The 22,342-nt window shown below is 38.4% G+C and overlaps 1 protein-coding gene and 1 non-coding gene across 15 annotated transcripts in view; one reads left to right on the top strand and one right to left on the bottom strand.

Moving 5' to 3' along the window:
• Positions 1-22,342, top strand: part of PRDM5 (PR/SET domain 5) — a 255,315-nt gene that overhangs the window by 117,072 nt on the left and 115,901 nt on the right. For all 14 annotated transcript variants that reach the window (XR_011464445.1, XR_011464446.1, XM_070371912.1 and 11 more), the window contains 3 exons: positions 2,793-2,872; positions 11,553-11,637; positions 13,141-13,298. Coding sequence is in view for 12 of the 14 variants with exons in the window: in XM_070371912.1 (XP_070228013.1) it covers positions 2,793-2,872; positions 11,553-11,637; positions 13,141-13,298 (323 nt within the window). In the remaining 2 variants the exon portion in view is untranslated. The remainder of the gene's footprint in view (positions 1-2,792; positions 2,873-11,552; positions 11,638-13,140; positions 13,299-22,342) is intronic.
• Positions 4,565-4,669, bottom strand: LOC138988322 (U6 spliceosomal RNA). The gene has a single exon (XR_011464630.1). It is a non-coding gene; the product is annotated as a U6 spliceosomal RNA (small nuclear RNA).

Below are 22,342 nucleotides of genomic sequence, written 5' to 3'. Positions count from 1 at the left end.
TTTTCTTACAAGAATCAAGTGTCTTTTAATTTCATGGCTGCAATTACTGTCTGTAGTGATTTTGGAGCCCAAGAATATAAAAGCTGTCACTGTTTCCATTTTTCCCCTTCTATTTGCCATGAAGTGATGGGACCAGATGCCATGATTTGGTTTTTTGAGTGTTGAGTTTTAAGCCAACTTTCTCAGTCTCTTCCTTCACCTTCATCAAGAGGCTCTTTAGTTCCTCTTAGCTTTCTCCCATAAGGGTGGTATCATCTGCATATCTGAACTTATTGATACTTCTTCTGGCAGTCTTGATTCCAGCTTGTGCTTCATCCAAGCCCAGCATTTTGCATGATTTACTCTGCATGTAAGTTAAATAAGCAGGGTGACAATATACAGCCTTGACGTACTCCTTTCCCAATTTGGAACCAGTCAGTTGTTCCATGTCCGGTTCTAACTGTTGCCTCCTGACCTGCATACAGGTTTCTCAGGAGACAGGTCAGGTGGTCTGGTATTCCGATTTCTTTGAGAGTTTTCCATAGTTTGTTGTGATCCACAAAGTCAAAGGCTTCAGCGTAGTCAATGAGACAGACTTGGATGATTTTCTAGAATTCTTTGGCTTTTTCTATGATCCATTGGACGTTTACAATTTGATCTCTGCTTCCTCTGCCTTTTCTAAATCTAGCTTGTGCATCTGGAAGTTCTTGGTTCACATACTTTTGAAGCCTAGCTTGAAGGATTTTGAGCATTACCTTTCTAGCATTTGAAATGAGTGCTATTGTGCAGTAGTTTGAACATTCTTTGATATTGTCTTTCTTTGAGATTGTAATGAAAACTAACCTCTTAGTTAGTTTTAGTCACATGTCCACTGCTAAGTTTTCCAAATTTGATGACATTGAGTGTAGCACTTTAATGCATCATCTTTTATGCAAGTTGGAAAAGAGGGTATATTCTTTCTCAGTGGCCCTTCATGTTTTAATAGATATGTATAAAGAATTGGTGACCAAATGCATGCTGTAAGATACTCATTTTGCTCAGGAGAATTTTCTCCTTTATTGGCCATATTACTTGTCAATCATCAAAAAATTTTTCTTGGCTGTACTATTTAACATGCTAAGAAGAGTGCATTATATGAAATAAGTATCTTGAATGATAAGACAATAATTAATATGTTACTTTTTCTGAAGATATTCCTCTCTCATAAACACAATCTTTTAAAAAATAATTTTGTTACCTTGTTTTCTACTGATTTTAGATTTCTTGCAAAAAAAGAGAGAAGGAGAGGACTGCATAGGGTTGAGGTTGTGACAGGAATAGGCATGGGTTAGTCATTTGGGAGCCAAGTGATGGATGCATGATAGTTCATTTTATTAATTGTTTACTTTATTGATTCTTTGAAATCAATTAAAAGTTGAAAAAATATCCTGTGGTTATATATATGATATTGTTATTACGTTGTATTTGAAAATCTTGTTTTATTCATTCTTTTGTTTTCCATAGCCACTATGAAGTTTGAAATGACCTACTGTAATTATAATCACTATGAAGAAGACAAAAATTGAACTTTGTAGGATTTATGTAATATTATGAATGTCACGTAATGTTTTACTATTCTTTTTTTTTTTTTTTTGGTGCTCAGCTTTCTTTATTTTATTTATTTTATTTTTTTAAATTTTTATTTTTAAACCTTACATAATTGTATTAATTTTGCCAAATATCAAAATGAATCCACCACAGGTATACATGTGTTCCCCATCCTTTTTCTACCCTGAACATTTCTGAACCAAATCATTTTCAAGAGCATGTCCATCAGCAGATGAATGGATAAGAAAGCTGTGGTACATATACACAATGGAGTATTACTCAGCCATTAAAAAGAATACATTTGAATCAGTTCTAATGAGGTGGATGAAACTGGAGCCTATTATACAGAGTGAAGTAAGCCAGAAGGAAAAACATAAATACAGTATACTAACGCATATATATGGAATTTAGAAAGATGGTAACAATAACCCGGTGTACGAGACAGCAAAAGAGACACTGATGTATAGAACAGTCTTATGGACTCTGTGGGAGAGGGAGAGGGTGGGAAGATTTGGGAGAATGGCATTGAAACATGTGAAATGTCATGTATGAAACGAGATGCCAGTCCAGGTTCAATGCACGATGCTGGATGCTTGGGGCTGGTGCACTGGGACGACCCAGAGGGATGGTATGGGGAGGGAGGAGGGAAGAGGGTTCAGGATGGGGAACACATGTTTTACTATTCTTGATCTTACTTTATTCTGGTTTTTAACATTAAGATGGTTAATATATACTCAATGATCTTGCAAGCTTGTAGTACTGAAAAGAATAACCTATGAATTCCATTTTTAAAAACCCAGCTGATTAAATAAAATATTCTGTTAAAATATAAAGCAAGTGGCAAAATCAGCTTGTAAGTGAATAAATACAGTGTTTTATGTACACATTTGATTAATTTTAATTTTTCATGGAAGTGTGCTTTACTCTTTTTATACTAAATTAGTACATGCAGAGGTGAAAAGCCCGTGTTGTATATGTAGAAAGTAGTATACCAAGCTAAATAGTACTGAGATTTTGAAAGAAAAGTTTCAAAATATAGCCTATTCTTTATCTAAATTTAATGGATATATTTACAAAACTGACAATTTTGGAGTTACAAGTGAAGAAGATGAAATACCCTTTTAGAAATTATATGTCACCTAGAAACATTTATCTAATGCTCCTGTTAATAGTTTCATGTAAATCATGATGATATTTTATTTTATTTCATTTGTGTTTTTCTTTAGGGGATCCTAAGAAAAAACTCATATGTTCAGTGTGCAATAAAAAGTGTTCTTCAGCATCAAGCCTACAGGAGCATAGGAAGGTCAGTAAAATAAAAACTAATGTTCATCATAGTGTAAGATCTTTAGTCATAGTGTCTGCCAGGAAAAATTTTAATTGCTTTATATATTGTGAAGACAGAGCTTTGTCATTAATTTTATACTAATGTACTCTAAGGGTCTTCCCTGGCAGCTTAGCTGGTAAAGAATCCACCTGCAATGCAGGAGACCTCAATTCGATTCCTGGGTCAGGAAGATCCCCTGGAGGAGTGCATGGCAATCCACTCCAGTATTCTTGTGGGGAGAATCCCCATGGACAGAGGAGCCTGGCACGCTACAGTCCATGGGGTCACAGAGTCAGACACAACTGAGCGACTGGGCACACAGTGTACTCTAAAAAGCAAGACTGATATACAGAAAAGCCAACTCTTGCAAAAGAATATTTTGAGTTGTTTATTGTTATTCGGAATAAGTAGAAATATTTCTCCAATGTGGGGTAGTGTCTGAGCCCCTCGTCACAACACCTCATACTGGTTTCATGCTTCACCAGTTGCTGTTGCTCAGGAAATATTATACATTTGAGGAAACCACAATATTTTTGTATATTTATAATAAACTCTACAGTGACGTTTAGCCTGAAATGTATGTGTATTATATTTAAGTCTGGAAAAACAAAGGCAAGAGCTCTGTTATTTTGAAGAGCTTAAAATAATGTACAAAAATGTCAGAGTGTTGTCAGCAGAAACAAATGATTATGCAGTTGACGCTTGAACAGCACAGGTTTGAGCTGTACTGGTCTACTTACAGCGTTTTTCAGTCAATACGTACTCCAGTACCGTACAGCCAGGGATTGGTTGAATTTGCAGATGTGGAGGGGTCCACTGTAAAGTTACACAACTTTTCCACTAGAAGGGCCAGTGAGGAGGAGTGGGAGTGGCGGTGCAGTGGATCTAACCCCCAGACCCCTCTGTGGTTCAGTGGTCAGCTGTATTAGGAGAAGATAAATTGAATACATTTTGTAATAAACATAAAACAGTTTACTAAGTTACTATTTTCATACGAAAGTTAACCTGAAAAAAATGGCAGCTATTAACCCTAACAGCATTAGCACTTGTTAATCAAATTTATGACAGAATAGAGTTAAAATAGAATTTAGATTTTTGTTCATATCATGGGAGAGTCCAAAATTTTATTTTATGTATTACTATAACAAAGATACAAATGATTATTTCCTGATTTCACATATGATTTTTTTCAGAATATCTATGAGCATATGATACTGTTTCTTAATCATTTAATACTAAAGAAGAGGAGATGGTACCAGTGGAAGTAAAATTTTACATTATAGTTTATAAATTGAATTTTGTCTCTTTGTTTGTGTATATATATATTCCAAAATAACTTGACAGATCTTAAAATTCATATGATATTCAGTGCAATATCTTCAACAATTTAGGCTGTGGATTTGACCTGTAACATATAAGATAGTTAAATTATTGTGATGTCTAGGGTTATACCCTGCATGTTAAGTGATTGGATCTTTAGGGAGAAAATATGGGACGAGCAGTGGACAGAGTGAGGACTGTGGGTGTCACAGTCTGTCACTAACCCTCTGTGGAGCACGGGGCCTCTCATTAAGTGTGACATGGAGCTGACCGCTGTTCTCCAATTCCCTAAGTGCCATGAAGCTTCTTTGTTTTTTCAGTTTCCAAGAGGTTATCTCAATCAGGTTGTTTAAAAATAGAGAGTACCTCAGGAATTGACATGTAATTCATATTTGAGGACCATGCTTGTCTTCTCTATCATTCCAAATTTAGCATAAGTGCTACTGGAGCAAGCACTGAAGCTACTTTCTAAAAGTTTAGCGCAGAATCCAATCCAGATACTGCTTCTTTTACATCTCTCTTTTCCCCTATCACCCTTAAAGCTTCTGAAGCAGAACCTAGTCTGAGACAAAAAGTGTAAAATCCAGCTGAATAGACATTTTCTAAATATCCTCCTGGTGCTATAATTCTTTGTTTTCTTTCCCTGATTTTAGAAAGTTTAAAATTAAGATATCTTACCAAATTTAAGATTCTGCCAAGTAGAATATTTCAGCAAAGTTGGTTGTGGGACATAATTCTGAAAAATGTCCTCTTTTCCAATTATATTCTTCATAATATAAGAACTTTTTCCCCAGGGAATATCTCTATAGATAGATTTAAATCCCACCTAGTGGTGGAATACAGTCTCCAAGTTGTCTCTGCAGAATGTTAATAACTTGGTAGCTCAGTGTAGCTCTTTGTCCATCACAGCATAGATCCTTTGACTTACCCTTGCTGAATCCACAAGCAGCTTCTACAGACTCCATTTTTGAGTCTGTTCTTATCGTTGTTGCTCTTTAGTCACTAAGTTGTGTCCTACTTTTGCAACCCCATGTACTGTAGCCCACCAGGCTCCTCTGTCCTGGCATTTCCAAGGCAAGAGTACTGAAGTGGTTTGTCATTTCCTTCTGCAGGGAATCTTTCCAACTCAGGGGTCAAAACTGCATCCCTTGCATTGGCAGGCAGATTCTTTACCTCTGAGCCACCAGGGAAGCCCCGTTTTTATAGTCGGGTATGTCTAATGTCTAATAGAGTTTGGTGGTAGTATTTCCCCTAAACAGCAGATAGTGATCTATGAATATGCCACATTTACATTATACTCTAGACTCAACATTCAAAAAACTAAGATCGTAGCATCCAGTCCTATTACTTCATGGCAAATAGATTGGAAAAAAGTGGAAACAGTGATAGATTTTATATTCTTAGGCTCCAAAATCACTCCAGACGGTGACTGCAGCCATGAAATTGAAAGATGCTTGCTCCTTGGAAGAAAAGCTATGACAAACCTGAGTTCAGTCACTCAGTCATATACGACTCTTTGCAACCCCAGGGACTGCAGCATACCAGGCTTCCCTGTCTATCACAAAAATTTGCTCAAACTCAGGACCATTGAGTCGGTGATGCCATCCCACAATCTCATCCTCTTTTGTCCACTTCTCCTCCTGCCCTCAATCTTTGCCAACATCAGGGTCTTTTCCAGTGAGTCAGTTCTTTGTATCATGGGGCCAAAGTACTGGAGTTTCAGCTTCTGCATCAGTCTTTCCAATTAATATTTAGGAGTGATTTCATTTAGGATTGACTGGTTGGATCTCCTTGCAGTCCAAGGGACTCTTAAGGGTCTTCTCCAACACCACAGTTCAAAACCATCAATTCTTCAGCGTTTAGCTTTCTTCATAGTCCAACTCTCACATGCATACATGACCACTGGAAAAACCATAGCATTGACTGGACAATTGGCAAAGTAATGTCTCTGTTTTTTAATATGCTGTCTGGGTTGGTCATAGCGTTTCTTCCAAGGAGCAAGTGTCTTTTAATTTCATGGCTGCAGTCACCATCTACAGTGACTTTGGAGCCCCCCAAAATAAAGTCTGTCACTGTTTCCACTGTTTCCCATTGATTTGCCATGAAGTGATGGAAGTGGATTCCATGATCTTAATTTTCTGAATGTTGACCTTTAAGCCACGTTTTCACTCTCCTCTTTCACTTTCATCAAGAGGCTCTTTAGTTCTTCTTCGCTTTCTGCCATAAGGGTGGTGTCATCTGCATATCTGAGGTTATTGATATTTCTCATAGCAATCTTGATTCCAGCTTGTTCTTCATCCAGCCCAGCATTTCTCATGATGTACTCTGCATATAAGTTAAATAAGCAGGGTGACAATATACAGCCTTGACGTACTCCTTTTCCTATTTGGAACCATTCTGTTGTTCCATGTCCAATTGTAACTGTTGCTTCCTGACCTGCATATAGGTTTCTCAGGAGACAGGTAAGGTGGTCTGGCATTCCCATCTCTTTAAGAATTTTCCACAGCTTGTGGTGATTCACACAGTCAAAGGCTTTGGCATAATCAATAAAGCAGATGTTTTTCTGGAACTCTCTTGCTTTTTTGGTGATTCAGTGAATGCTGGCAATTTGATCTCTGGTTCCTCTGCCTTTTCTAAATCCAGCTTGAACATCTGGAAGTTCATGGTTCATGTATTGTTGAAGCCTGGCTTGGAGAATTTTGAGCATTACTGTCCTAGGTGTGAGATGAGTGCAATTTGTGGTAATTTGAACATTCTTTGGGGATTTGAACATTGCCTTTCTTGGGAATGGGAGTGAAAACTGACCTTTTCCAGTCCTGTGGCCACTGCTGAATTGTCCAAATTTGATGGTGTATTGAGTGCAGCACTTTCACAGCATCATCTTTTAGGATTTGAAATATCTCAACTGGAATTCCATCACCTCCATAGCTTTGTTCATAGTGATGCTTCCTAAGGCCCACTTGACTTCGCAGTCCAGGATATCTGGCTCTAGGTGAGTGATCGATCACACCATTGTTATTATCTGTGTCATGAAGATCTTTTTTGTACAGTTCTTCTGTGTAGTCTTGCCACTTCTTCTTCATATCTTCTGCTTCTGTTAGGTCCATACCATTTCTGTCCTTTATCGAGCCCATCTTTGCATGAAATGTTCCCTTGGTATCTCTAATTTTCTTGAAGAGATCCCTAGTGTTTTCCAGTCTGTTGTTTTCCTTTATTTTTTTGCATGGATCACTGAGGAAGGCTTTCTTACCATTGTTGTTTGGAACTCTGCATTCAAATGGGTATATCTTTCCTTTTCTCCTCTGCCTTTCACTTCTCTTCTTTTCTCAGCTATTTGTAAGGCTTCCTCAGACTACCATTTTGCCTTTTTGCATTTCTTTTCCTTGGGGATGGTCCTGATCCCTGTCTCCTGTACAGGGTCACGAACCTCTGTCCATAGTTCATCAGGCACTTTGTCTATCAAATCTAACTAATCCCTTGAATCTATTTGTCACTTCCACTGTATAATCATAAGGGATTTGATTTAGGTCATACCTGAATGGTCTAATGGTTTTCCCTACTTTCTTCAATTTAATTCTGAATTTGTCAGTCAGGAGTTCATGATCTGAGCCACAGTCGGCTCCCAGTCTTGTTTTTGCTGACTGTATAGAGCTTCTCCTTCTTTGACTGCAAAGAATATAACCAGTCTGATTTCAGCAAACATAGCATATTAAAATGGGGGCGACATCACTTTGCTGACAAAGGTCCTTGTAGTCATATCTATGGTTTTTCCAGTATTCATGTACAAATGAGAGTATTGGACAGTAAAGAAGACTGAGCATCGAAGAATTGATGCTTTCAAACTGTGGTGCTGGAGAAGACTCTTGAGAGTCCCTTGGACTGCAAGGAGATCAGACCTTTCAGTCATGGAAGAAATCACCCTTGACTCTTGGAAGAACTGACTTTGTGTCTGAAAGTCTAATACTTTCCCCACCTGATGCCGAGAGCTGACTCACTGGAAAAGACTTGGATACTGGATAGATTGAGGGCAAGAGGAGAAGAGGGTGACAGTGGAGGAGATGGTTGGATGGCAAAACTGACTCAATGGACATGAGTTTCAGCAAACTCGGGGAGATAGTGAAGGACAGGGAAGCCTGGTGTGCTACAGTTCATGGGATCACAAAACACTGGACACAACTTTGACTGAAAAACGACGAGACTAATTCTTTATATTACTATGTGCTGTCCTATATTACAATAAGATATAGTATGATCCTTCTTGGAACTTATTTAATTTGGGACATCAGATTATGGTTGTTATTCTTCATATCAATTTAGTAAGCTATAAACATATTATAAAATGCTTTACTTAGCATTAGGCATAATTAGTATCATTGTCACTTTAAATCTGTTTTATTAAACTTTTATAGGAGTTTTGAAAATCGCTTTGGTTGAGTTTTCCACTATGAATAAGAGAGTCAACACAAAAGTGCTTTCATGTGAATATTGTATTTTATAATTCTAGAAATATCAAAGTTCAGTTCAACCCTTAAAAATGTTTCATGTTTTGAAAGCTGTGTGTGCTCAGCCATGCAGTCCTGTCCAACCCCTTGCAACCCCATGGACTGTAGCCCACTGTCCATCAAATTTTCTGGGCAAGAATACTGGAGTGGGTTGCCATTTCCTTCTCCATGAAAGGCATGAGAGTTAAGTAAACCAGTATATTTTGTAGTAGTTTAACAGCTGCCATAGGAGAAGGCAGTGGCACCCCACTCCAGTACTCTTGCCTGGAAAATCCCATGGACAGAAGAGCCTCATAGGGTGCAGTCCATGGGGTCGCTAGGAGTCAGACACGACTAAGTGACTTCACTTTATTTTTTCACTTTCATGAATTGAAGGAGGAAATGGCAACCCACTCCAGTGTTCTTGCCTGGAGAATCCCAGGAACAGGGGAGCCTGGTGGGCTGCTGTCTATGGGGTCGCATAGAGTCGGACACGACTGAAGTGACTTAGCAGCAGCAGCAGCTACCATTTTTGTATGGATAAATAATTTTAAATTTGTATATACTAATATAAATAGAACATTGAAAATAAAAATAAACATTTTCACTTATGTATGTCTCAGAAGGCATGTCATGAGTTTATAGCTTGTTATTGTAAAAGATATATGTTACAGAGTTTAAGAATATGAATCTGTTCTTACTATCTTTAAATAAACATTACACTTCATATCATGCTGTGAGGATCTTTGATGGTTGAAGATGTACCCTTTAAAATTTCTTAGACTGAAGGCTTCCTTCTGTACTGTGTCGTCCTTGCCTTCTCAGTACTTGTGTACAGCGCACCCTGTTTTCTGAGGAACCATAGGACTCTTTGAACCCTGTACATCTCCCTTCAAGGTTAGAAGCCACCGCATATAAGCAAGGATCTACGTCAGAGTCCAGTGGAATGACTTCATTCTGCTCTGTCTTGTTCATCTTTTCCCTGCTTTTCCCATTTTTGTTCACTGACTCGCCAAGAATCAGACCTGACAGAAGCAGAAGGCTGATGGCAGCCTCAGACCGCCGTGTGGTTGGGTATAGGATTGAGACTCACACCACAGACTAGGGATCTGTCAGCCTTGCACCAGCTTCTGTTTCCCTTCCCGGTATCGTCGTCTGCGTGTCCCTGTCTTGAGTTCTTCTGTGGTCACTTAGGTCAGGGGAGCTGTTTTCCAGTCCTCCTCTCTTTATTCATTGCTGTACCAGTTCAGGGTCTTCTCCCTTGACTTTTACTCTGTAGTGGCCCTTAGATATTCTGCAAGGATAGCCATAATATCTTGGTGTCCTGTAGAATGGCCAGTGCTTGTATGGGGTTTAGTTTTGTGAGCTCTACCTTGAATGAGTTTGAAACAAAAACACGACTTCACCGAGACGATTTTTCAGTCTTCAGCAAAACACTAGGATGCTCTTCTTCATTGGGATGATCAACAGTTCTAATATTAGGCAGCACATTGCTCTTTTTACATAGTTATGATAACAAACTAAACTTCTTTTCATACTGCCTATCCAGTTTCTCTAATTTAGTATCTGGGAGAGAAAGAGCTGAACTTAGTTGTAACCTTTATTTAGCTGGCTGATTGCTAAAGTTATAGCCCTTATATATATATATTTTTGATGAAACTCATAAAAACTAATAAAACTTGAAGATTTTTAGCCTACTGTCCTGTGGGAATATTGTGAGCTACACTCAGAGTTTTCAGAATCATATCTTTGTCTTTCATGGTAATTAATATTTAGATCTTTACTACATATGTTTAAGTTTTAAGTCGTGTTGACTACTGGAAAGGGAATATTTTTAATGGCAAGTTTTTCCATTCCATATCCATATCCATTCCAAACATGCCAAATTTTGGCATATTTCCAAGTCTAAATTTGTGTATAACAGACTTAATATATATTAGGTATAATTTTTTACAGAGTATAAACTTTTTATGTACTTCAAAAATAGGTCATCTGTTTTACATATTTAAATATCATACAGTTTTACATTTTTTAATGATCATGTTCTACTAGGTAACTTATGTTCATTCAGTTCAGTTCAGTCGCTGAGTTGCATCCAACTCTTTGCGACCCCATGAACCTCAGCACGCCAGGCCTCCCTGTCCATCACCAACTCCTGGAGTCTACTCAAACTCATGTACATCGAGTCAGGGATGCCATCCAGCCATGTTATCCTCTGTCGTCCCCTTCTCCTCCTGCCCCCAATCCCTCCCAGCATCAGGGTCTTTTCCAATGAGTCAACTCTTTGCATGAGGTGGCCAAACTATTGGAGTTTCAGCTTCAGCATCATTCCTTCCAATGAACACCCAGGACTGATCTCCTTTAGGATGGACTGGTTGGATCTCCTTGCAGTCCAAGGGACTCTCAAGAGTCTTCTCCAACACCACAGTTCAAAAGCATCAATTCTTTGGTGCTCAGCTTTCTTCACAGTCCAACTCTCACATCCATACATGACCACTGGAAAAACCATAGCCTTGACTAGACGGACCTTTGTTGGCAAAGTAATGTCCCTGCTTTTTAATATGCTGTCTAGGTTGGTCATAACTTTTCCTTCCAAAGAGTAAGCATCTTTTAATTTCATGGCTGCAATTACCATCTGCAGTGATTTTGGAGCTCAAAAAAATAAAGTCTGACACTATTTCCACTGTTTCCCCATCTATTGCATTTTTCAGTTTCTTATATAGGATAATGTGAACAAATCAGGGCTAAATTATAATGCGTAGTTTAGATATTTTAATGGCAACTGTCCACATGTTTATACTTGAGTCCTATACAGTTTTGTGGCTCAGCCGGTTAACTGTTAATTTACCCTTTGGCAGATTCATGAAATATTTGATTGTCAAGAATGTATGAAGAAATTCATTTCAGCTAATCAGCTAAAGCGTCATATGATCACCCACTCAGGTAAAACACATATTTTTCCATTTATACTGACATCAGTACAAAAGCTTCACCTTGTTATCTTTAGGAGCTCTGAGAGGTGGGTGATCAGGAGACCTGGCTATTAGTTCTGGCTTGGCCACTGACTGACCACGTAATTCTGAACAAATTACTTAACTTCTCTAGACCTTAGTTTATTTCTGAAGCAAATGTTGGACTAAATGAAATAAAAAATCTTCAGATTTATCATTTAATTTGTTATGTACTCCTACGACTGAAGCTGAAGCTCCAATACTTTGCCCACCTAATGCAAAGAGCTGACTCACTGGAAAAGACCCTGATTCTGGGAAAGCTTGAAGGTGGGAGGAGAAGGGAATGACAGAGGATGAGATGGTTGGATAGTATCACCAACTCAATGAACATGAGTTTGACCAAGCTCTGGGAGATGGTGAAGGACAGGGAAGCCTGGCGTGCTGCACTCCATGGGGTCACAAAGAGTCGGACGCCACTGAGCAACTGAACAACAGCAACAGATCCTCCTTGAGCCTTAGTTTCCATGTTCTTCATCTGTGTAAAGATATCCTACCTTTCAGAATTGCTGTGAAGGTTAAATGAGGTCATCTACGTACCTATGTACCCAGCAGAGTGTCTGACATTTAGCAGGGATTCAATAATTAGAGTCCCAACATTTCTAGGTACATTCATGTTGTAACCTAGGTACTAGTAAATGTTAATGAGAAATTAACAAATACATTTTGAGAATCTTAAGTTTTCAAAGCTGTAATTTCATTTTAAGCATGTTTGAATGATAGGTCTGTTATACAGACTTAAAAACATCCAGCTCTGAAAGTAACTTTTGCTTAATGAAGTCTCTGAAGTTTAGAATGTCTGTACTTTGAGGCCACTGAAGTCAGGATGTATTTGAATGGCCACTTTATCTGGAAACAGATACAGATATTTTTGGCAAATGAAAATAGAAGATCAAAAACCGGTGGCCTTCAGATATGCTTTGCTTGAAAAATCTAGTTGTCACCATTACATGGATATTGTATACATACGGGTTTTACACAGCAACCTAAGTGTGTAATTCCTGCTGAGGTTGGAAGCTTGGCCTCATGGGACCCTTGGCCGTGCAGGAGGCAGGTCTGTCCTTCACCTCCATCTCTGTCAGACCACTCGCCCTTCACGTTCGGAGTTGTGACCCTGACCTCAGCTCATACCAATCAGCAGGGTTTTCATCTGGAAGTAGAATTTCTTCCTTGAATTAAAACTTCATCTTTATACCTAAGCTACTTTATACATTTAGTTGGCAGAATATGTCAGTAAAAGAGCAAGCTCATGTTCCGTGAGTTTTGAGTTGGCTCATATATCTAACGGATTGGGTAATAGACTTTTTTCCAGTTGTTTGAATGATATTTTTGTTGACTTGTCTATAAGAATTAATAAGGCAAGGAAGGCTGTTTCCCTTTTTATCCTTTACCTGTATAGATATGAGATTGTCTCCACTCATTTTTTTTTTTTTTACAGAAAAACGACCCTATAATTGTGAGATTTGTAATAAATCTTTCAAGAGGCTTGACCAAGTGGGTGCCCACAAAGTGATACACAGTGAAGATAAACCTTACAAGTGCAAGCTCTGTGGAAAGGGGTTTGCTCACAGAAATGTTTACAAGAATCACAAGAAGGTAAAAGCTTGTTAGTGTTATAAATGTGTTTGCTGGTTGGCCGATACAGTTGTCAGTTGTTTATCTTTTAAAGAAGTTTTGACTGTCTGAGGCATATCTGAGGCTGTACATACGAAATAATTGGAGAATATCTTGCTTCTGCTTTCTAACCACTCGGGCCATCCCCACTGTGGCTTTGTATCTGTCTAAAATTCTCTTCTGAAACGATTCTCCTAACAAGCAACGTGTTATCCAGTGTTTTCCAGCATTGTAATAATTGCAAAATCTTCTCTTCCTTCTTTCTTTAAAGTTTGACACTCTTGTTCATATTACCATTTGGAAATCCTCTTTGTCTGTGGTGGCATTTTAGCAACTTTGCTAGGTCTTCTGCCAATTTCTCTGAACGCTTCTTTGGTCTCTGAGTTCCCAAAGGATTATCCTGGATGCTTTGGCTGTAGGCTTATTCTGTGTCCTGTATGTCAAGTACATCCATGAATTATGCTGCAAACTCCGTACTTATGAATTCCAAATGATTTATTTTGTTAATCTCATGCTTTAGGCTCGCACTTGTCACTACTTGTTTGATATATAACTGGGCATCTTTTTGACCTAATGAATTTAGCATGCTCCAGATAATGGTTTCCCTGGTGGTTCAGTGGTTAAGAATCTGCCTTTAATGCAGGAGACCTGGGTTCAATCCCTGGGTTGGGAAGATTCCCCTGGAGAAGGAAATGGCAGGAAGGAACTGACAGCCCACTCCAGTATTCTTGCCTGGAGAATTCCATGGAAAGAGGAGCCTAAGTGGGCTGTATTCCATAGGGTTGCAAAGAATCTGACACGACCGAGTGACTAACACACAGACAGAGAACTTCACTTTTGGAAGCATCTGTTAATTTCTATTAATGACAAAATCCTGTATTTATCCCTATCTCTTTATTTAATTTTAACCCTTTTTTAGAATTAGTAGCTAATTCTTAAAGATTCTGCCCTCTCCATTGTCTGACCATCTTCATAATCATTGCTTTACCATTTTCACGTCCTGGTCATGTCTCATTTTCATCACTTTAATAGCCATTTCATTCAGCTTCTTGATATTTAATCACTTCTTACTTATTCAGACAACTAGATAAACTGTTTGAATCACAGCTCTATCACTCTTGTACTCTTAATATTGTAAGTAGATTTCCAGCACTTACGTACAGTCTGTCTTCTTTTCCCTGTCACTCGGGGTTCTCTGCACCATGACCCCGGCTTCCTTTTCCAGCTTTATGTTCTCTTATTTTCTGCTTGAGCCATATCAACTCAGCATGACCTCTCTAGCTTCTCAGCAGGATCTCTCTAGCTTCCCTCTTTTGTAGTAAAACCCTCAAGTTATAATCTCTTATTTCCTCTATTGATTTTGTTTGCATTTCCTACACTTTACCGTTATTCTAGTTCTTGTTTCAGAATGTTAGTTTTATCTAATCTATTTTCTGTAGATAGTAAATAATGTTTGAACTGAACTCAGGAAATCTGTGCAAAGACAGTCAACATCTTAGAAATGTGTGTTTAAATTTGTGATGTGTAAACACTTGCTTATTAATTTTGGTTGACATATTTCATGATGGTATTAAACAACATACATATATATTTTCAAAGAGCTTCTTACCTTTTTATTTGCAATATCCCATGTAATTTAGTTATTTTAGTATTTATTGGGGCTTTCCAAACATATAATTTTATCTGTTTTTAAATTATTTAAGAAGTTATAATATCAATTTCAGCTTCAGTCTAAAAAGAAAAAAAAGGCAGATTAATGAAAGAATAAATAGGGTTGATTGATAGTGTACCAAATCATCTCTGCCTAATTTCTTGCTGACTGCCCTTATGTTTTACTCAAGCGTTGTATGTTCAGAGGCAGGACCACATTCATTACTGCTCCTTTGGAATTACATACCTATTAAAAATTATCTGGCTAGTTTCCTGCTCAGTTTCTGGAACCCTCTTGTTCCTTTCTTTGATGAATCTGATCTCCCCGCATTTACAAGTTTTTCATAGTTTGGCTTGTATTATATGCCATATGGGAATTTGGCACAGGATCTTTGTACCATCTCTCATACTTTTAGCCATAAATCATATGAAAGTAGTAATGATGTCTTGGGAAGGATAGAAACAACGATGCCTGTAATTTCCAAAGTGGAAAGCACATTCGGTCTTTCTGCTGTGGACAGTGTGCTTCTCACCGTGTTATGATCCTAGCATGTATTTGGTGTGTGGACAGTGTGCTTCTCACCGTGTTATGATCCTAGCATGTATTTGGTATGGTTACGTGAAAATGTCTAAAATATTTATCAAAAGTTATGGTGAAAGAAACAAATCAACCTTTTCTTCCATCATTATTCACTAATGGCCAGTTACAAAAATAAAAAGTAAAAATATGCAAGGAAAGCAGAAAAAAAGGTCATTAAAAGAACAGTCTTCATTATGTAACATGACCAAAGTTGGTTATTCTAAATGAATTATTCTTTGAGGTTTTGATTATGTAACTTGTGCATTTTTATTATAGCTATTTGATTTATTTAGTTGATTCTTTTACATATAGATTTACATGAAAAGGGAATATTTCATTATGATTATGACAGTATGGCATGCAGTTTCAAAGGAGTGATTGTTTTATAAGGGGTGATAAGTGATGGGGAATGTTGAGCACTGAGAGACTTCTTTTTCTGTTTTAAGATAGGTTTTATTTTTTATCAGATTAGCAGTCATCTTTTAAAAGATACGCGTTTGTTTGTTTACTTTTAGCTGCATCTTGTCTTAGTTGTGGCAGGTGGAATCTTTTGTTCTAGTGCCCTGCTTTCTCTCTAGTTGTGGCAAGGGTTTAATTGCCCTGTGTCATTAGTTTTGCAACCAGGGATTGAACCCATGTTCCTACATTGGAAAGCAGACTCTTAACCACTAGACCATCAGGGAAGTTCTGAAGGAGTGATTTCTATTTCTAAATCTTAGTTACTTGTTCCGTCATCTTGGACTTCCCTGGTGGCTCAGATGGCAGAGAATCTGCCTATAGAGCAGGAGACCTGGGTTTGATCCCTGGATTGGGAAGATTCCCTGGAGAAGGGAATCACAATCCTCTCCAGTATTCTTGCCTGGAGAATCCCAAGGACAGAGGAGCCTGGCAGGCTACAAGTCCATAGAGTCGCAAAGAGATGGATACGTCTTTTTGCCAGTTATATAAGCTCAGTAGGTCAGAATTAGTTTTTCTTTTCCCTAATCCTCTGTGACAATCACTTAACCTTATTACAAGGTTAAATGAATTTTGTAGGGTCTACCTAAAATTAAGATTGTTTATATGGACCCAACTATATTCTGTAACTTTTTAAATCACTATTGGACAGATGTCTTAGAACCACAGGAAACAGAAACTAGTTACTCTTCAACCTCCATTTGTCCCTATCAAAGTTAATGCAGAGCCAAACTGAGAGGAGTGGACAGTGCTCTCCTCCTCCTGTGGTGGGTGGCGTGTCTAGGTGGCCTGAACCATCTTGATCCTGGAACTGGTACTACTTGCTTGATGATGGAAATGAGTACAGAGAGGTTTTGTCCTGACTAAGTTCATAAACAAGCTCTTTGGGGGGCAGAGCTGCGTCTATTCAAATAAAAGACCTTTGTTCCTGACATTTTACATAACCTTCCAGGGATGAACACTAGAGGCCTATGAAGGATTCTGGTCACAAACCTCTCTGAAAATAATTCCATTGGGCATCTTTTATATTAATATCTCATCCAGTGATTTCCCAGTTCTGGATTTCCCAGTTCCCAAATCATGACTGCTTTGTGGGTCTTGAAATAATTTACTGGGTCATCAATAGCCACAAAAATAGAATAGAAAATATGAGAATAAGAGTCATTTAATGAAATAATACATGAGTGTGTGAGTAGCTGTATATATGTATATCTTTTTGATATAAAAATTATATTTTTGGTCATAATCAAACAGTTTGAAAAACTCTGCAAGTCAGACTTTGCTCAGGTGATATTTTATTAAACCTTAAAAAAAACAGGACAAGTCTCTCCATAAAGAAATCATGGATTCGATTCTAAAACCATAATATGTAGCATACATTTTACATAATAAAAAAATGTTTGACAGTTAAGGAAGGTGCCAGGTTGTAGATTGAAAGACAGTTGTTCAGTTATTCCATCACAACCACTTTTTCCTTAAACTTTGCATCAAATTTCTCTTCTTCAAGTGAGCTGTAGGTGAAGTAGCTGGTGGCTCACTTAAGATAGTATATATCCAGAATTACCTGTTTTTGTGATCTAGAAAGCATGTTTACAGTTTACATGCTTACACTAAGGGACATGTAGGAACTGAATCTGAAAGAGGGAAACAACAGATAGAGATGTTTCTCTGAAGCTTGTTTAGCTAATGGCAAATTGCTTACCATATTTAAGTTGTTTTTCTTAGATGGATATTGAGATAACATTGTATAGTTTCCAATGTAAACACCGTATGTCCTATAACTAGACAGTAAGCTTTGAAGACAGATGCTTGACACACAGCACCTACTGACCTTATTGTGCTTTGAATGCGGCAGACACTCTGAATGAATAAAGGTTTGTGAAAAGATTATCCCAAATAAGATTTAATGTTCTTAGTTATAGTAGTTGTAATATGAGAAGTGATTTCTCTAAATCTATATTTGTAATATGTGTTGCATCAATTTTGCCATTCTGAGCACTCTCTTTCTTGACTTTATGAGCATACTAGAGATCAGTGATACACTGAAAAATTACTGTTGTATTCCTTCTGCACTGAGTTTATCAGCCCAAGATATCTAAGAACTCTTCAGACCTTTCATTTGAAGATAACTGCACTGTTTTAATTTTCTGAACCCTTTTCTGAAAGGCTCTGAGTTACATATTTGAAATGTAGCTCACTTACTGCCAAATCAGTGATGAACCTTTATCCTCTGAGGAACTTTAACAGAGGAACCTCCCTCCCAACTTGCTTGTACTTCCTCCACTCCCCCAACCCCCAAATATTAACCGAAGAACCATCAGCTAAAGCCTGTACCTTGGTGCTTGCCAGAACAAAAGCATCACTTGTTGTTCTTCAGAGCTTTCTTCCCCCTGGCTCCTGTAGGCACAAGGCCTTGCCTCCCAAACCTCTAGCCTCTGATTCTTGCCTGTGCCTGAAAGCTTCAGGCCGCCTCCTCACCTCCAGAGCTCAACCTATGTGGAATATGGCCTTTGCTGTCTGCTCTTTACCAGCCTAGCCGAGCCCAGGGTTCTGAGTTCACCTCACTTGATCTGCTTGATTGAGTGCACACCAGTAGCCTTCTTAAAACCACAAAGGGAAATATTCTGTTTTAAAAATTAATTTTGTCTTGCTTATTATCATTTGTAGCAGACATTGTATGAAAATAACCCCCAGAGGGCATGCATGAATGCATGGGTGGTCAAGTGTGCAGTTTAGGTGAGAATCCTGCCCACTGCATGTCAGTGAGGGCCTGGAAGGGACTGAGCAGGCTCAGCTGATGGCCCTGGCTTTCCCCAAGTATGGTAAAGACCATACCCTTGTACAAACTATTTGTTCATTATTATGCATCTGCTTCTATATTTAAAGGCTGGTGATCCTAGTACCTGGAGAATATTTTCTAGTCTTGAGTAAAATTCAGTGTTTATCCTCAGCATAAGGCCTTTGACATGCTTTAAGTCACTGTCATGGATTGGAGTAGGGCATATTAGAAATGGAAAGGTGTAAGTTAGAGGTGGTTAGGTGACTGAGTTGGCAAGGTAGGGAAGAAACTGGGAAAGGTGACCATTGAAATGAGAAAGAGAATAGGAGAAGACAGCCTGGAGTGTGAGGTTGGATGGGAAGTTTTCAAATGCAGTAATAACTTCAGAGCACCTCCTTCACCATAGTGAATGGCCAGGAACTTCCACTCTGCACGCTGGTGTTTCTGTGTAAGAGGTTGTTCTTTTGGGTGGAGCTTAGAAAAAAAAACTGGAAAATTCTTAAAGAAATGGGAATACTACACCACCTTACCTGCTTCCTGAGAAATCTGTTTGCAGGTCAGGAAGCAACAGCTAGAACTGGACATGGAACAACAGACTGGTTCGAAATAGGAAAAGGAATACGTCAAGGCTTTATATTGTCACCTTGCTTATTTAACTTATATGCAGAGTACATCATGAGAAACGCTGGGCTAGAGGAAGCACAATCTGGAATCAAGATTTCCGGGAGAAATATCAATAACCTCAGATATTCAGATGACACCACCCTTACGGCAGAAAGTGAAGAAGAACTAAAGAGCCTCTTGATGAAAGTGAAAGAGGAGAGTGAAAAAGTTGGCTTAAAGCTCAACATTCAGAAAACTAAGATCAGGGCATCCGGTCCCATCACTTCATGGCAAATAGATGGGGAAACAGTAGAAACAGTGGCTGACTTTACTTGGGCTCCAAAATCACTGCAGATGGTGATTGCATCCATGAAATTAAAAGACAGTTACTCCTTGGAAGAAAGGTTATGACCAACCTAGACAGCATATTAAAAAGCAGAGACATTCCTTTGCCAACAAAGGTCTGTCTAGTCAGGACTATGGTTTTTCCAGTGGTCATGTATGGATGTGAGTGTTGGACTATAAAGAAAGCTGAGCGCCGAAGAATTGATGGTTTTGAACTGTGGTGTTGGAGAAGACTCTTGAGAGTCCCTTGGACTACAAGGAGATCCAACCAGTCCATCCTAAAGGAGATCAGTCCTGGGTGTTCATTGGAAGGACTGATGTTGAAGCTGAAACTCCAATACTTTGGCTACCTGATGCGAAGAGTTGACTCATTGGAAAAGACCCTGATGCTGGGGAAGATTGAGGGCAGGAGCAGAAGGGGATGACAGAGGATGAGATGGTTGGATGGCATCACCAACTCTATGGACATGGGTTTGGGTGGGCTCCAGGAATTGGTGATGCACAGGGAGGCCTGGCGTGCTGTGGTTCATGGGGTCGCAAAGAGTTGGATGCGACTCAGCGACTGAACTGAACTAAAAATCACTGCAGATGGTGACTGCAGCCATGAAATTAAAAGACGGTTGCTCCTTGGAAGAAAAGCTATGACCAACCCAGACAGCATATTAAAAAGCAGAGACGTTACTTTGCCAATGAAGGTTCGTCTAGTCAAAGCTATGTTTTTTCCAGTAGTCATGTATGGATGTGAGAGTTGGACTCTAAAGAAAGCTGAGCACTGAAGAATTGATGATTTTGAACTGTGGTGTTGGAAAAGACTATTGAGACTTTTGGACCCTTGGACTGCAAGGAGATCCAACCAGTCCATCCTAAAGGAAATCAGTCCTGAATATTCATTGGAAGGACTGATGCTGAAGCTGAAACTCCAGTAGTTTGGCCACCTGATGTGAAGAGCTGACTCATTTGAAAAGACTCTGATGATGGGAAAGATTGAAGCTGGGAGAAGAAGGGGTCGACAGAAGATGAGATGGTTGGATGGCATCACTGAGTCAACAGACATGAGTTTGAGTAAGCTTGGGGAGTTAGTGATGGACAGGGAAGCCTGGCGTGCTGCAGTCCATGGGGTTGCAAAGAGTCGGACACAGTGGAGAGACTGAACTGAACTGGAAAAAACACTGCTGCCCATCTGGGAGAAAAGTATATTTAAATGTAAATGATTTTATGACACAGGTATCATTCAAGACCTTATTCTTTGCCTTAACATTAGACTTGGCGAGTGTTTCGGGTAGATTCATATAAAGCTATTCATTTTTTATGACCATCACTATTTGATACTTTAGTGAACATCCTTTTACATAAAACTTGGTAAGTTTGCCAAGAGTATTTATGCAGGTAGATCTTAGGTATGGAGTGAATAGGTCATATAGCAAGTTTACTTTAAATTTTGATCACTCCTGCCTAGCTGTCTTCTGAAAAAGCTCTGTTTTCACTTAGCAGTGGTGAAAGTGCCCTTTATCTGTGCCATCACAATTGTCTGTTTTGTCAGCCTTTTTTTCAGTCTGAAAATTGACAAGTGATATTTCATCACATTTTAGCAATAGCAGGTGTAATTCTATTCTTTTTATGTTTGTTTTCCATTTCTTCTGAGAAATGCTGGTGGGTACTCTTTGTCCTTTTTCTACTGGCCTATTTGGTTGTTTTTCATTGATTTCTAGGAGCCCAATAAAGATTAATATTAGCACTTTGCTGTTTTTGTTTGTAATATTTTCCCCCATCTATCAACTTGCATTTTTTGAATAAAGAAGTTTTACATTTTTATATATTCAAGTATGACATGGATTGTGAGTTTATGACTTCTGAGTATAGCTCCTGAATTTTATGTCTTCTTTCCTTTTCCAAGATGATGCAAATATTCACTAATGCGTTTAAAAGTTTTGTTTCTTTTTTAATTGGTATTTTAATCCATCAATACTTTACTTTTAGGTCTGATGTTTGAAATATTGCTTCATAACCGAGCTATCATGATGAATGCCTCTCATATAAATAAATCTATTTTTGCACTCCATTCTGTCCCATTTAATCTGTATTCCCTTGCAATATCAGAGTATTTTAATAGTTGCAGTTTATAATGTTTTTTAATATCTTTTGAACAAAGGCTGATTTGTAGTTTCCCTTTTTCAAAATTCTCTTACATGGTGTATGGGAAAGTTAATATTAATAAGCAGACATCTTATCACCACTTCCTTTTTATCTTCCTGGAAATCAACATCGTATATTAAAAAACAGCTCCTCATGACAGAAATTCTTCATATATACTCTTTTTTTTTTTTTTTTTTAATTTTATTTTATTTTTAAACTTTACATGATTGTATTAGTTTTGCCAAATATCAAAATGAATCTGCCACAGGTATACATGTGTTCCCCATCCTGAACCCTCCTCCCTCCTCCTTTCCCATACCATCCCTCTGGGTCGTCCCAGTGCACTAGCCCCAAGCATCCAGTATCGTGTATCGAACCTGGACTGGCAACTCGTTTCTTACATGATATTTTACATGTTTCAATGCCATTCTCCCAAATCTTCCCACCCTCTCCCTCTCCCACAGAGTCCATAAGACTGTT

This window comes from Bos mutus, chromosome 6, assembly GCF_027580195.1.
Source record: "Bos mutus isolate GX-2022 chromosome 6, NWIPB_WYAK_1.1, whole genome shotgun sequence".
In the NCBI taxonomy this organism is placed as follows: Eukaryota; Metazoa; Chordata; class Mammalia; order Artiodactyla; family Bovidae; genus Bos; species Bos mutus.
This window is presented reverse-complemented; position numbering and strand designations above follow the sequence as displayed.